Below are 15,644 nucleotides of genomic sequence, written 5' to 3'. Positions count from 1 at the left end.
CTGTAGTGGAGGTTTAGCCGAAATGAAGTTGCTCTGCGTACAGCAGTTTTGCACACGAGGGGAAAACCTCCGCACCAGCGGCGCGCACTTCTGGCCGGGTGGAAAACGATATCATGGTCGGCAAATAGCCTAATAAACGCCGCAGATGGAAAATGAAATTGATACCGCCTTTAATGGACCTTGAAGATTTCCATTTTACCACCGCAGGTCCTGATTTTCTCCCTCGAGACGGGAGCAAGGCTCGCTCGACGACGTTTTGGCGCGAGCTGTTCCCTCGCGTCGTTTGTCATCGTGTCACCCCTCGTCTCCGGCAGAGAGGCGCTGCCAGGCAGCTCCCCCGGCTGCCGGCTTGCCCCAGATGAGCCGCACGTTGACCTCTCAGATTAAGCCAAGTGACGAGCCAGCTACACGGAATAAGAATGATTTTCTTCTGCGTCTGCCGGAGGTTCCTGTAATCAGGTGGTCTGAATATCCCATCTCTGCCACTGACTTCTAGCGACGTGTTTTGTGAATTAAGTCGAAGCATTTATTAAAAATCTTCATAATATGGGAACTCTAAAATGACAACAATGAAACAAAGGAAATCGTGCAAATACGGAATATTCAGGATCGGTCTACCCCATTTTTTTTTTCCACATAACGATACTTTAACGATAAAACCGATAAAGACCTGTTCCTTAATTTTAAGAGTTGGCTTTATGACTTGTTCCATTACAGCTCGCATGCTTCCAGATCTCCCCTCACTGACTGATTTCAGTGACGGCTAGTGTTAATTAAGTAACAAGTTCCAGCTGGCAGACAATACATTTTCAGTTTAGATGCTGATGTATTTTAAGTTTAGATGCTCAGAGGAAAGACCCGCCCTTTTCTGAAAGCTGAGCTGGACCCAGTTGACAACCGTAGCAGTACCTGATGCTCGTGCAAGCAATCCGATCATCTCGAAATAATAATAATAATAATAATAATAATAATAATTAATGTGAACAATCGGCTCTTGAGGAGTTAAATAAGCTAGTTGCTCGGCTACATGCCAGGGCCAGGTCAGAAGCACCTCTTCAAGTGCCGGTTCTGTAATGAGACCCCGAACCGGGCCAGCATGGGACAGTCTGCATCCGAGCGCCGGCTGGTCCCTGGGGCTCCAGACCGCGTCCTGTCGCTATTCTCGTCTCCGCCACGCAGAGCGCAATCTGCTCCAGAGTTATTTGCGTGTTTTGCGTAGGATTGAAGCGAAACGTTTAGCTTCCAGGCACGTTTTGGGCTATGCTGGGCACTTGCCTCAATCTGGCACTAAACCGTAGACACCACGTGACATCTTTAAAAAAAAAAGTTTTTTTTGGTCATTTCGTTATAACATCTAACCCGTATCGTTACGTGTGACTGGCGCAATTGCCGTGATCCCTCTTGGCGATCGGGTGCGTCTGCTTGAGCCCGGTCCGGGTGTGTAGTGGTGGCCCGTCTCGCTTCGTCCGGGCGGGACCCCGCGATCAAAGTGCGAATTCATTCAGAGCTCAAATAGGATGCTTAACTGACACGGCGAGCGACTTGGACTGACATGAACTATTTAAAACAATCGCATCTGACTGCTCGTGACTTAAAACACAGCGTGGAATGAATCAGTCCCATCGTGTCACACACACGAACACGGTTCTCCAAACGACGCCAAGAACAGCTCTGCTGCTTTTTCAAATCAGTCCTGTATTCGGAGATTCTCCAACGAATCATTTTGTGGTGTAAATGTGTATTATCGAACGCATAAAAGCACAATTTGACATGAGTTATAAGGTAGCACTTTTAAAGACCTTCCATAACGTTTTTTATCATCAGTTTGGGGACAGCCAGCTTTATGGTGCAGTATAATGCATAAACGTTCGTACTTTTCGAATCAAAGGGTATAAAAGGCTAAATTTATCGTTGAAGTGGAAGGTCTGATTTCACGCCTAAACTGCCTGCTTCTTATTTTTCATCTTCAAACAGCTGAACAACGGAGTTGTAAAGTCGAGCGGTCGTGCGAGTTTCGCAACAGGGCGATTCCAAGCCCTCCCGTGTCAGCTACAGTGTTTCTTTAAGAATGATGGTACCCCTTTGTGTCCACTGCCCCTCCCCCGTTATTTCCCGCCGCTGTGATCGTGAGGTTGTGTTTAATCCCATTGTTTGAGAGAGATCTCCGCACCAACCACCGTGAGCATCAAACACTGAGGTGGCCAGCTCGCTGCTTTCACATGGAAATCAGGCTGAGCAGTTCACACACAAGAGCCTCTGAGATGCCAAAGGCGTCCGCCAGACCGGCACTCCAGACGGCACGCAGCGGAGGGGACGAGTTCTGAGACAAGTTTCACCGCGGAGACCGAAGCAGACCCGCAATCTCCTCTCGCTGTTACTTTCTGACCAGGAGCTAAGCTTAAAAAAAAAAACATTTCGCTGTATTAAGCGCGTCTGGAGTCGGGCGCAACAGAAGCAACAGAAGCGCGCTCGGACCCAGTTTGCTCAGCGGCGGGCGGGGGTATTTCAAATTAAAGAACACGAGAAGCTAGTTTCAGGAGCCGCATTGAAAAGACCTCAAAAACGTTTATTTTCCGTTACTTTTTTTCTGGTTCTTTTAAAAAAAAAATCTACCCACAGACAACTACTTTTATTGAAGAAAGTAACAGGTTTTACTTATTTTTTTATTCTCAATTAGTGGTTGTTGTTGGGGTTTTGTGTGTGTGTGTTCTGGTCAAAATGTTCAGCGCCGTCTTCCGAGTGAGCCTGTGCGCGCTGTTGCTCTCGCCGGGGCTGTGCGGCGCCTGTCCTTTCCCGTGCGAGTGCTCGGAGGCGGCCAAGACGGTGAAATGCGTCTTGAAAGACCTGAAAGACATTCCCGCGGGCATCCCGGGGTACACGAGGAACCTCTTCATCACGGGGAACCAGATCAGACGAATCGGGCCGAAGTCGTTTCAGGGGCTGGAAAACGTCACCACGCTGTCTTTGAGTAATAACAGGTAAGACCAGGCATTCAGACTCCACAGCCGAAAAGCAGGGTCTCTTTTCCCTTGCCTGTCAGCACGGAATGAATCTTTACGTGCTCCCATGCAGTGAAATAACGGCTTTACGGCTTCAGTTCCCATGTGCTTGTTTCGACCGGTGTGCTGTATAGCACAGCCTGCTTCAGTTTGGCGCAGCAGACGTCACCACCAAAAATGGAATTTTGAGCCACAGATTAGTTCGGAAATCGACACCTGTGTGGCATTAATTTGCTTCAAAGAGCGAAGTGTCGCAATCGGCAGAATTGGAGGTCATAAAATTGGTCAGAACGTCTTTTATTATTTTATTTGTATCATCCCTTTTCGTATCTTTCCTCTTTACCGAGAATTAAAAAAAAAAAACTTGATAGCCTTACATGTATATATGCAAAAATAACATTGTGTCAGTGGCATGCAGATGTAATTTATAATCTACCTTCCCTAAAGCAACACCCAATACTCTGGTCTCTAACCTTAATTTTAAACGTCGATTTGCTGCCTTTGACGTTAAGTGGAAACCGTTTGTAAGTTGTGAATGTTGCTGATTTCTAAAAGTTATCTAAATGTCATTTAACGTTTATACTCAAAATGATTTTGTAAAGAACCGCCTTTTGAACAATTTGAATCGCAGACTTAAAATGTGCTGCGTCCTACAAGACTGGTTCTTTTATCACCCGGTCTGTCATCTCTTTTTACCCGACCAGAGTGCTTTGATCGACAGCCGGTTTAACCAGGAGTATGATGATCAATGTTACATGCTTGTCCTTTACATCTTGCGGGTAGAATAGAAGTTCACTTCCATTAGAGAACACGATCAAATTTCTCCATCAAAAAAATTCTCGTTATCCATTTAAAAAATGCTCTGTGATCCACGCATGACGCAAAACGCCAATTGCTTTGGAACATCTTACAAACGATTTGTCAATTTACACACTATTTGTAATACATCTCTGTAAATCCAGCACGCTGTATTAAAACACATCTCAGTCACTTAAAGGTGAAAAGCTTTGTCATATTTCATATATATTACCAAGACTTTATTTTTGACTCAATTAGTATATGAATATTAAAGATTCAACACATAGATTCCAGGAAAATGGTTTACCCTCTTCCATTGCATTATCATTGACAACTTATTATTATTAATTTATTAAAATGATAGAGTTTCATGAAGAGATCTACAATATAGTCAATTTTGAAGAACCAGTTTGAAAACTCCCAACAAACAGCTGCCCATAAAGACTAACAGGCTGGATGAGTTTAGAATAAAGAAGAATTGGTTTATGGGCATGTGCAATTAGTGGTTATGTGCAAAAATGAAAGGTATTGTGCAATTATAGGGGCTTTGGGTGAATGTTTGGGGAATTCAACTTTCACATTCTGGAATACCTGTAATTACTATGCATGGGTTGTTATCTTTTATGCGACTTTATACTTATTTTGAATGTAACGTTTATATAGACCGTTTGTTTTTCTGTAAGTCTCTGTGTTTGTAAAACATAGCTGCTTGGGTTCAAACAAACCTCCGAGGCATCGGATGATGGGGTATTATCGTATCTGTAATGGGGGCTGTAATGGGCAGCTGTGAAGAAACGCAGAGTCTGGACTGATCGGCGTCGTGGTCGCCAGCTCCGTGTAACCTCTTTCCCTGTCGCAGGATCAACACGGTGGAGTCGCGGGCATTTGCCGGCCTCCGCAGCCTGCGGTCCCTGGACCTCAGCAACAACCAGCTCTCCGGCATCCACCCCGAAGCCTTCCTCCTGGAGAACAGCTCCCTGCAGGAGCTGGATCTCAGCCAGGCTCTCTACAACCACTCGGCCGTCACCCCGCTGGCCTCCTCCCTGCGGCTGGGCAGGGGCCGGGGCCTGGGCCGGCTGCTCCGGCTGGACCTGTCCGACAACGGGCTGATCTTCCTGCCGCCGGGCATGTTCGCCAACCTGTCAGGCCTGCAGCAGCTGGATCTGAGCAACAACTCCCTGGTGGCCATCATGGACTCCACGTTCCTGGGCCTGGACCTGCGCAAGCTGGACCTCAGCCTGAACGCCTTCAAGACCTTCAAGGAGGACAGCCTGCGGGAGCTGGGGGGGCAGAGGCAGGCCCAGATCCTGCTCAGGGACAACCCCTTCGTGTGCAACTGCGACGTCGAGGACTTTGCCCGCTGGCTCAACTCCACCAGCAGGGTGCCGGACGCGGACAGGCTGGTGTGCGTGGACCCCAGGGAGCTCCACAACGTGTCCCTCTTGAGCCTGGGGGAGCTGGCGCTGGAGTGCCACGCCAGCAAGGGCGCCGACCTGGCCCTGCAGACCTCCTACGTCTTCCTCGGCATCGTGCTGGGCTTTGTGGGGGTCATCTTCCTCTTCGTCCTCTACCTCAACCGGAAAGGGATCAAAAAGTGGATCTACGAAACCAGGGACGCCTGCCGGGAACTCATGGAGGGGTACCATTATCGGTACGAGATCGAGTCTGACCCCCGACTGGCACAGGTCTCCACCACCTCTTCAGACTTGTGATACCGAGCACCCTGGGGCCCACGCCCTCTCTTCCTCTCCTTCTGCATAAGGATTTTTCAAATGGATTTACAGGGATTTATTAGACTGGTAAATACACGTATGCTATCTGTACATAAATGTATAAATATCGAAAATGCACAACTTTTTTCTGGTGGAAGCATGTTCCGAATTGCATTTTCCTTTTCAACTTGTTTTAAAAAAATGTTCTTCGCATGCATGATCCCGGATTATGCTTGGGCATTCCATTTGTGTTATTAGGAACCTGTTCATATTGTAGGTGCCGGCCAGTAAAAACAAAGGCATTTAGTACTCTTATGTGGTAGGCAGGTGTTTCATGAGTGCGCTTACTTAGATGTGTCCACCACTGCCGACAGTAGATTTCTGTATCTGGTCATCATGCATATAAGTGCCTTGGTCTATCGGTCCCATAACGTAGCTGGACCACTTTTCTCTGCCTGGCCTTCCTCAGGTGTGACTCAGGTGGTGTACAGAGCTGGGGTGAAGAGGGTAAGCAGTCATTCCCCAGCAGGTATTAATACAATTACTGTACAACTCTGGGTCTCCAAGCATGTTCCATTTAAACTCAGGCCTAGATAATCAATTGCCTAAGCCTGATGATTGATCATGCAGTTTTGACATTCCCTGCAGATCCGTATCGTAAAGGTTTTATGGTCCAAATACTAGACAAATTGGTGAAGCATTTTATTGAAGCATTCCTGTTTTCATTCAAATTTAAAGGGAATGCAAATTTGCTTCAGATTTGAGAATTCGGATTTTCTTGCTGTTGTGCCAGTGGTTTTAGCAATTGGGAAGCCTCGCTGCATCTTTTGGCAGGCTTCACGTTGTTTTGAATTTAAAGAACCAGTGGTCCAAAAGCTAATTAGCTGCAGGGAAGACTGAAGAGGAAATGTTGGGAGACCATTTGAAGCATGGAAACTGTTTCCAAATTAGAAAGGGTTTTGTCGACTCGGAGGAGACGACTGGTTCCTTAAATTCAGATTCGACCCCAGAGAAAGTTGAAATGCTCAGATTAAGATAAGGGGACATTTCTTGTTGTTACTTCTTTGATATTTTAAATGTGATTAATTCTGCCGTAATGTGATAGATAAATAAATGAAATGAGGATAAGTACGTTTTTTGGAGAACATGCCTTTGATTTGCATGCACTTGTATGTTTGGAAAAAACAAGCAATAATTGTTTTTAATATTTCTAGTATGAGAACTGCCTATCTAAGGAGATGCATGAGTGAGGAGTAACACTTTGTTGATTTCATGTTTCTTGGTCTTTATAACAGAATCTATAATTTTAGAGATATATTAATTTGGACTAAATGCCAGTAGTAATTTCTGATTGGATTCTTTACCTTACTGTTTGTTCTGTCCTTACAAACGTTTTCAAAATCATTTTATATGAAACTCTTTATTGGAATAGGCTTACAGTGAATGAGGGGGTACAAATCAAGCAGAAATGACAAAAGCCAGTCCGCCAGCATATACTGTATATAATTGAGTATGTAAATATCAATCTAAGCTAATTCTTTGACACTTTTAGAATGGCACCACTTTGAAAATAGATCCTGTCCTTGCTTTCAATATTTTAAAAAAGAATTCAGTTCCTAAAGTGAAACAATATATTGTATATATATTGACCTGTCATGCGAGAAGGTTTAAATTCAATTAAAAATGGGTAAGGGCAGTCAGCGAGTCTTGCTGCTGAAAGAAAGTGTGGCTTTGTAGCACCACAGAAGCAAAAATGGCCATCAGACTGTCCTCCAGAACTCCTGCTACACGAATCGTCGTGAATTTGTCATGGCACATCTCAGTGGCCATGGAGCAGCACTAACTACTGATGATTACATTACAAGACGAAGATGAACATCACACCAGCCAGTAGTGAAGGGTGCTATAAAAAATACTTGTTTCCAGATCTCCAGCCTTGGTCATTGAAAGCTCATTTGCTATATTTTAAAGATAATATTAGTTCCAATCTTCCAGACTTCGCTGGTATGAGCACAGGCAGTCTTTTGGGTGATGATTTAGCCAAATGGCATAAATGTGGTCTTCGAAGATCAGTGATGGGATCTGTGACGATGGGTTCAACATATGGAAGGTGGGAGGGAGTTGCTAGTGTGGACTTGTGAGGATGGAAGTAACAGGGTAAATACTTGGACCGAGGGCTGTGTGTTTAAAAAGTCTCTTCAATGATGTAAGACAAAGGGAACCCCAAAATGACCCCTTCACCCCTAGGAGTTAGGATCGGAAAATTGGGCTTAGGAGTAATTTGCTTTGTATATCACCATGAAGTTAGTTGAAACGTTAAAATCACTAAGGATAGTTATATTCTCACATGAGGGCTGGAAGAAAGCTGGAATCAGATGTTCCTATAAAAATCTGGGACATTAAATTTCAAACAATAAAATCACATGATAGAATTTGTTGCACCCTTGACTGGAAAACTGATGGGTATTACTTAGAGCTGACTAAATGACCTGTCATGAGTGATCCCAATAGTGGTGATAAACCATTCGCAAACCCACCACAATTCTAGCAAGACTGGAATGGAATTCTTCACATGAGTTTTTATTTCTGGCTTCTCTCCATGTGCTAAACTCTTTTTAAAGTAGGGATTTTCATTTCATTGTGGATTTGTAATCGGGCAAATGGCACAAAATCCAGAGTGCAAACTCTTACTAATTGTTTTATTGTTCTAATAAGAGATTGGTTCATGCAGTTCTGGTATTAAGGTCTTATGCATTCCAAACTCATGCCGAAGTTTTGATATGTTGTGTGAAAGGAGTAAGCCTATGTTTAGCATGCTGGGAAAAAAAAGATACAATAAAAAATGATTGTTAATATGACTGTTTTCTTTCCTTAGTGGTAGGCTGAACATCATCCACAGCAATTCACTCACTGTATTTGCCTTTTTGAATATCATTGCAAAGCCACATTCCATCAATTTATCTTCTGACCACTTCATCCAATACAAAGCTCTGGGGGAGCCAGAGCCTATCCCAGCAAGCACCAGGCACAAGGCAGGTCCTTCTGGACGGGACGCCAGCCCATCACAGGGCACACACAGACACACACACTCACATCAGGGACAGTTTTCCCAGAAGCCAGTTAACCTACCAGCATGTCTTTGGATTGTGGAAGGAAACTGGAGCCCCAGGAGGAAACCCACATGAACACAAGGGTTCGGATCTGGACCTGGGGTGCTATCTGCATGGAGTTTTAGTGTTCTCCCCATGTTCGCATGGAAGCCGCTCACTTCAGCACCACCATGCTGCCCAAGCCACCTTCTGTGTTTTTCACATTTTTGGTGTCCATATGTAAAATTCTAAAGATACACGATGATGATGATTTGTATTTTGGAACATGTTGCCTGCACCTGGGCTGAACTCCAGGAAGCACCACTAATGACATTTTGAGAATCAGGCTGGGTGGATTGAAAAGGGAGGAAACCCAGAGCAGTAATCTTGTCTCTCACATTCAGACCCACTGAGGCATCCCGTCTGGGCTGAATAAAAAACTGCCTTAAACTCATGCCTTCCTCTCTAACATCAACGCTGCAGGATGTGGAAAACATCGTCCAGCCTACAAAAAAAACAAAGAGTTTGTCAGATTGAAATAATTACATTTACAAAGAGACCGCTTCGTTTTTTGAAAGATGATTCTGGTTTTGCACACATTGACATCATTGTGGGTTTACACTGACAGAAGTGTCAGCTACAAGGAGACATGCAGCGCTCTTAAGTGCGAAGATCTATAGTAATATTCTCACAGTGCTGCCTCCATGATCTAATTTCTGTTCTCTTCTGCGGGAGTTCTAGTGAAACATAGGAAGTCTGATATCGACAGAACACCGTGTCCTAATTCACCCTATATTTCAAATGCGCTAGCTAATGTCACTATCATTCTTAATAGAGGCCCACAGTGTAAGTACAAGTTGCTTGTCATTTATTGGAAACTCCCAGATTGCCTGAACAGCATTTTTAGAGCTGCCCATTACTTAACAGTGAATGTTTAATAGAACCTTATTAATTCCTAAATAAATGCATAAGCGTGTACATATACCACAAGTTGGTTGTGATTAAACTAAAACTTTTTATAGACTATATTTGAGACTACACTCAAAAAGATTATTAGAAAAATTATTTATAGGTGTTCCTTGTTAATATTTTGAAATGCTGTCCTAACTCATTCAACGATCGTTTACTGATATCAGTCTGTGAACAATTGTACATTTTCTTATCGCATCTTTAGTGCAAATACAAGAAACTAATTTGAACAGTTTGATTACCTCTTGCAATGCATGATCGGCTTCATCTGATACATTACACCCTTGACGATACAACATGCCTGATGCCTCAATGGATAGTTTCTCCAGTGGTTAGAGAAACCTGGCCGTTCCACCCAGCACTCGGCTAATTGCACACCATGCTTGGGTCCCAGCTGGCTAGTGACATGACCGGGACTTGAATTGGTGATGTCTGTGCTACAGACCTCGCCTTGTGCTCCAGGAGCTCTTCTTTAGCATGTGAGCCACTAGAGAGCACTCTGCAATTAAATTCTTTCCCAATGGACTACTTTATGTACTGTATATATGAAAATATATAATTAAGCCTTTGATTTGGTGGCACGGTGACACAGTGGTTAGCATTGCTGGGTTCAATTCTAGTCATGGTGTTCCATCTGCGTGGAGATTGTGTGTTCACACCTTGTTCATATGGGTGATTAGTGTGGCAGCCTTGCAGCGCTGGGGGCTTGGGTTCCATTCCTAGGGGTCTGTCTGTGTGGAGTTTGTAAGTTCTTCCTGTATTCACATGGGTTTCCTCTGGGTGCTCTGGTTTCTCCACACAGTGAAAAGACATACTAGTAGAAGAATTGTCTTTTGGTTAAACTGTTCCTGGTGCGAGAGTGTGTCTGTGTGTGGACTGGCGTGCCGGCCAGGGTGTAGTGTGCCTTGTGTCCATTGCTTGCTGAGATGGCACGCCCGTGGCTCTGACTTGGATTAAGCAGTTAGAAAATGAATGGATGTAAGTCAGTGATTTGTGCATTTTGCTTCCATGTTGCTGTGTACTTTCTGTAGAGGAGCACTCATCTAATTTGGTCCCAAATGGTTTTTCCATTGCTGTTCCCAACGCACACAGAGAATGTTTATGGATTGCTTTTGTGTCATTCCAATATTGGGATTTTTAAATACATAAAAGCAGAAACTACCGCAGATCTGAGAAAAGAAAGTTGACTTCACTCTTTCATATTCTCCTCAGTGGCTGGAAAGCTATAAATATATTTTGGAGGCTTTATAAGGCATCCATTTTCAATTTTTGTCTGCGACAATTAGCCCTTTCTGTATGGATCGAGTTCAATTACTCTGAACATCTTGCTACCATTAAGTGGGTTTAATGGCTTTGTTAGTCAATATGGCTTAAAAGTATATATGACATCTGCAAATAATTGAACATCTTAAAAACCACAACAGTCTTTGCTGTAATGATGAAGAAAGCAGCGTTTTGATTCGCCACAGACTTTCGATTGGTAAACAAAGTTTTAAATAACAAGAGCCTAGCTTTGCCTTCAGTCGTTTTGCATTTATTTTTGTCTAAAAAAGGGAACAGTGCAATTCAATAAGTGACAAATACTCTTCGGTTCATTTTTTTCTTAGACCACGCCATTTATTGTTAAGACGATGACAGTCAAATCCAGTGTATTTGGAAAATGGATTTCATAGTCAAGTAAATATGCACCTTAGTGAGAAAAAAGGTGGCTCACTTTAAATATACATAAAGGAAATACACATATACAACCCAACATCAGAGCAGATAAGATCACACCTTTTTTTCCAGCTTGGCTTTTCCTGTCCTGTGAAAACCGACGCTAACACTCAAGCAAACGCCTGATATTCGTACCTAGGGAATCGAAACATTACTGAAAAACTCGGGGAGCGATTTGTTAAATTACGTAATTTAAAGACTGTATAACCTGATATTAACAACAGGTTTATTAATTTACAAATTCTCAAGCAAGCGATGGCTATGAGTGGAAAGTATTCTGCGTAAAACCCAAGGTTGATATTGCCAGCAGAAGCAGCCACGGCGGTGTGAAAATGTGACACTTGACGATGCCGAGAGAACTGTACCAGGTTTGGGCGTTGAACTTTAAATGTTTATGTCGGCGTCCCCCAAAACCCGTCTCTGCTCTTCGGCGCTTTTCTTGTTCTTCAGCTCGGTCTTTTTCTCTCCCTCTTATTTGATGCTTTATAATGTAATATACAACATTAGTGGGCGAGAACTAGGGAAGAGATAAAGAAATGGCTATTTCCGCTCCCTTTGTCTTTCTAGCAGGCTTTCTTGATCAATGGTCCTTAACTGCGGTTGATGCTGGGGGGCGGTAGGTACTCCCGGAAGACTCGCATTAACGCCTTCCTTACCCTAACACCTCATTTGTCTCATTAGCAGGGGAATTCGTCTGTTTCATTGACAGACTGCGGTACGGCTGTTTCCACGGCGCCAGTTTTACTTCTCAAGACGGCTGAAGTATCGACCACGTTATGCCACTATCCCGTTTCAGCTGAATGAACATTACTTCGCACCGTTTTTTATGTCCTGTATATTTTAATATGATAAATGTTGCAAAGGAACAAGTAATAGGTCCATGCTGAAGAGAAGAAATAAAACACAACTTTTCGGCTGTGGAGCCTTCTTCGGGTGGAAATATACATATACTTCTTCACACACAAAGAAGGCTTCACAGCCGAAACGTTGTGTTTTCTTTCTTTTCTTTTCAGCCTGGAACAAACATATTGTTCCTTTGCAGCCTACGCATGATGAACTATGATAAACATTGGCTATTAGCCATGCAATGAGAATGCCTGATCACTTCCCCTAACGTTAGTTGCCACTTTTAAACGGTGTATATGTACAACAAAAAACAACATCAGTACTGAGGAGGATAAGAGGTACAGCGTCTTTTAGAAAATGTGTAATTACTAACAATCTTCTACCCCATTGGTCAAATTGCTTAATTAAATTTGATCTTAAATTGCTAAATATTATAAAAAAATACAATAGACGTGAAAGAATAATTACAGATCATAAGCCAAGATGTAATGTAACTGCACAGCCATTTTTCAAGGAGTATCTCACCTGCTTTAGGGAAAAATGATATCACAACTGTTTGTCGCGAGTGCTTTGGGTACACGTTTGTGGGGTCTCGTAGCCGGATTCGCAAAAGAGTTAAAACAATTGAAGAAATGATGTTGTTATTTATACAGGAGGCCAGGTAATAGCGTGACGGATTATGAATTAATTACATGCGGCTTTATTTATGACGACTATTTGCAGTCTTCCATCTCTATATATAAAGACGTGCAGCCTGTTTCAGGATTGCCGGTATAGCGAGAGATGGATAGATTTGTCAGCTTCAAAGCCGGCATTCACTTCGTCCTTGTCAGAGTCTATACCATACACACTGAGCGCATCGCAAGTGCTTCGCAGAGAACACACAAGCACACAGGGACAGTTTAGAGACACTAATTACCCAAGTCAGCATCATCATTTGGGAGAAAACTAGAGTACTCTAATACGATGGGAACATACAATCTTTACAAATAAAAAAAAAAACAGTCCAGAATTGAACCCAGGACTAAAGTCGTGCAAGTACAATTCTCTAGTTTTGAAAGTCCAGGTAAGATGTACAACAGGATTTTTGTGCGTTTTTTAAGAGTAGCATTGGTACAGTAATAAGGATAAAAAGTCTTCATGGCTTCAACTACCTACTACTAATAATAAAGGGTTGTCATTCCATTATTTGCATTTGCCTCTTTAGAGGGCAGAGGTTAGTTGATAAAGGCTTATCTATTGTAAAAAATTCTCACAGGACAGGTTTCAAAGGGGTTTTTTTTTAGAAAAATGGCACCACTTTTCACAGAAGGAAAAAAACTCCCAGTTTCCTATCACGTAAGAAGAGAGAGAAAAGTGGTTTTATGTATTCACATTTGTCTCGCTAGATTTACATCTGTAAATCTTTGCAATGGCTTTACGAAAAAAAGGATAAGATTAACTTTATTGTCTCTTAGAGAAAAACCTTTAATGGACACATAGCACTACTTACTCTGCATTTCAGAACCCCAAAACATGTTTCAGAATTCAAATTGATTGCTGTTCGGACAAGATCAAATGTCACTTATAGCAAAAAAAAGCTTTGAAATTGACCCTTAGTGTCAGTGTAAAGATTGTACTGAATGCACAGTGTGGATTGTAGAATATAGGTTCTGCCTGAACACTGGGAACTTTTTTTAATACAAATGGATTTTTGAAAGACTCTCAATGGAGAGAGGCTTACCTGTCTAAGTGTGCTTGCTTTTTCATTTTTTAACCATCACTTCTGCCTTCCTGAGGAATTCTAAGTGTCAGCAGGCAATTTAAACTGGAGCAGCACTCTGTCTCCTCAAGCTAATTTAATTCCAGCAGTGGCAACAGAGAGTTAATGGTGTGAGCATAGGTTTTATTTTGCAGCAACAGCAAAAACGATATATAAAGTACAGGAAAACCGACTTTCACATAAAGGGTAGCCGACAAGACATAAAAGAGATACATTGGCAGTTCTGGGTGAGTATGAAACTGCTGGATTTATGAGAAGAATGCTAATTTTAAGACTTCAACCACAACAATATTATAATGTCCCACAGATGTCTCCTAAAAACGTAACCCTAAGCTTTAATTAAAGGGGTGTGTCTATCTTTTGAAGTCATTGTTTCAAACAGCGGGCATGTAACCAGAGACAAGTTTCAAAATCCCTCTTTGAGGTTGCTGTGGAGGAAAAGTGGAGACTATTTTCGCTGAGCAACTCTCACTGAAGTTTCTTTTTCATCTAGCATGTATTTGTTTTTAATATTCTTTTTCCAGTTTTCAGTTTTGTAACATAAACACACACACAACTTCAGCTGTGTCAGTGGCTTCACCACTCTGTTCTCATCCCCACTGATAGCTGGTGTGAGCTGAGCGTACTGGTTCATTATTGCTGCCGTCGCATCATCCAGGTGGGGCTGCACACTGGTGGTGGTTGGAGGGGAGTCCCCATTACCTGTAAAGTGCTTTGAGTGGAGTATCCAGAAAGGTGCTATATCAGTGTGAGGAATTATTATTTTCTGAAATAGTTGTGTGATTTTATATTATATAGTTGAGAGGTTGTTGGGTATCAGTGTTACCATCTTACAGTCTGATCTGATCAGGTCTCAGCAGCTCAGCAAGGCTGGGCCTGATGGGTAGTGTGATGAAAGACCTCTAAGCTAAACCAAATTGCTGCTGTAAATGGTGTTGATTGGCACCTGTAGGAGGCGCTCTTCCCTCTTGACCTGAAATTCCCTCCATTATGGTGCCCAGGGTCACTGTGCTATAGGAGGTGCCATCTGTTGAATGAAATATTATAAGATCACTTAATTAGCCATATACAATTTCTTGTATTAGGAATTTGTCTTTTCGCATACCCCATCTTGCTCTCCATGATACACACAGACAGGGAGAGAGAAGCTTGGGGTCAGAGCGCAAAGGAATACTACTCCCGACGGAGTAGTATTCCTCTGCCGGCTGTAGGATTTGAACCAGCAATTTTCTAAATATGGCGCAGATCCTTAGCCACAGTGCCACCACTCCACCTTTAACCTAAACCCTTAACCCTAACCCTTAATATAAAACCAAGGTTCTCACCACTTGATTCTGCCTAACAAGTCTGGCTACACTGCCTAATGTATGATTACAGTACATAATATCATATAAATAGGGAGCTTAATTCAACAACTGAAATCTGAAATAAGTATATTACCGGTCATATTTGAGTTAGGATGTTTTTTCTGTGAGCAACCTTAGTTGCCTGGCGTTTCTGATAGTCAAGGTAATGATGAGGTTTTGATTCAAAGGAGTGTTTTTGGTTATGAATGAAGGATTTTATAGCATGAGAAACAGCTTACACATGGCTCATTTGATGGGCATGTTGTCACCTCCTAGTGATTAGACGCAGATGGGAATCCACAGGATTAAAGGTGTTACCGGAGCCCTGTCTTCTCTGGTCACTGATCTCTGTTGAAAAAAGTCAATGAGTTGTGATTCTCACATGACACAGGGGCACAGAGAATACC

General features: G+C 42.8%; 1 protein-coding gene across 1 annotated transcript; it reads left to right on the top strand.

The window, feature by feature from the left end:
* The first annotated feature begins 2,227 nt into the window (after positions 1-2,227).
* Positions 2,228-8,364, top strand: tpbg1b (trophoblast glycoprotein 1b). The gene is made up of 2 exons (XM_088932450.1): positions 2,228-2,978; positions 4,657-8,364. Exons 1-2 carry the CDS (start codon positions 2,719-2,721, stop codon positions 5,507-5,509), a joined length of 1,113 nt encoding a protein of 370 aa, XP_088788576.1. The 5' UTR covers positions 2,228-2,718; the 3' UTR covers positions 5,510-8,364.
* Positions 8,365-15,644: the final 7,280 nt, after the last annotated feature.

This window comes from Atractosteus spatula, chromosome 14 (genome assembly GCF_055471065.1).
Source record: "Atractosteus spatula isolate fAtrSpa1 chromosome 14, fAtrSpa1.hap1, whole genome shotgun sequence".
NCBI classification, from domain to species: Eukaryota; Metazoa; Chordata; class Actinopteri; order Semionotiformes; family Lepisosteidae; genus Atractosteus; species Atractosteus spatula.
The sequence above is the reverse complement of the archived record's forward strand: the minus strand, read 5'-3'. Positions and strand labels throughout refer to the sequence as shown.

Bases quoted from the DNA above. Each gene is read 5' to 3' on its own strand.
- tpbg1b (XM_088932450.1), top strand. From the start codon at position 2,719: ATGTTCAGCGCCGTCTTCCGAGTGAGCCTGTGCGCGCTGTTGCTCTCG. The intron at 2,979-4,656 runs GTAAGACCAGGC...TCCCTGTCGCAG, and splicing joins CTGTCTTTGAGTAATAACAG to GATCAACACGGTGGAGTCGC.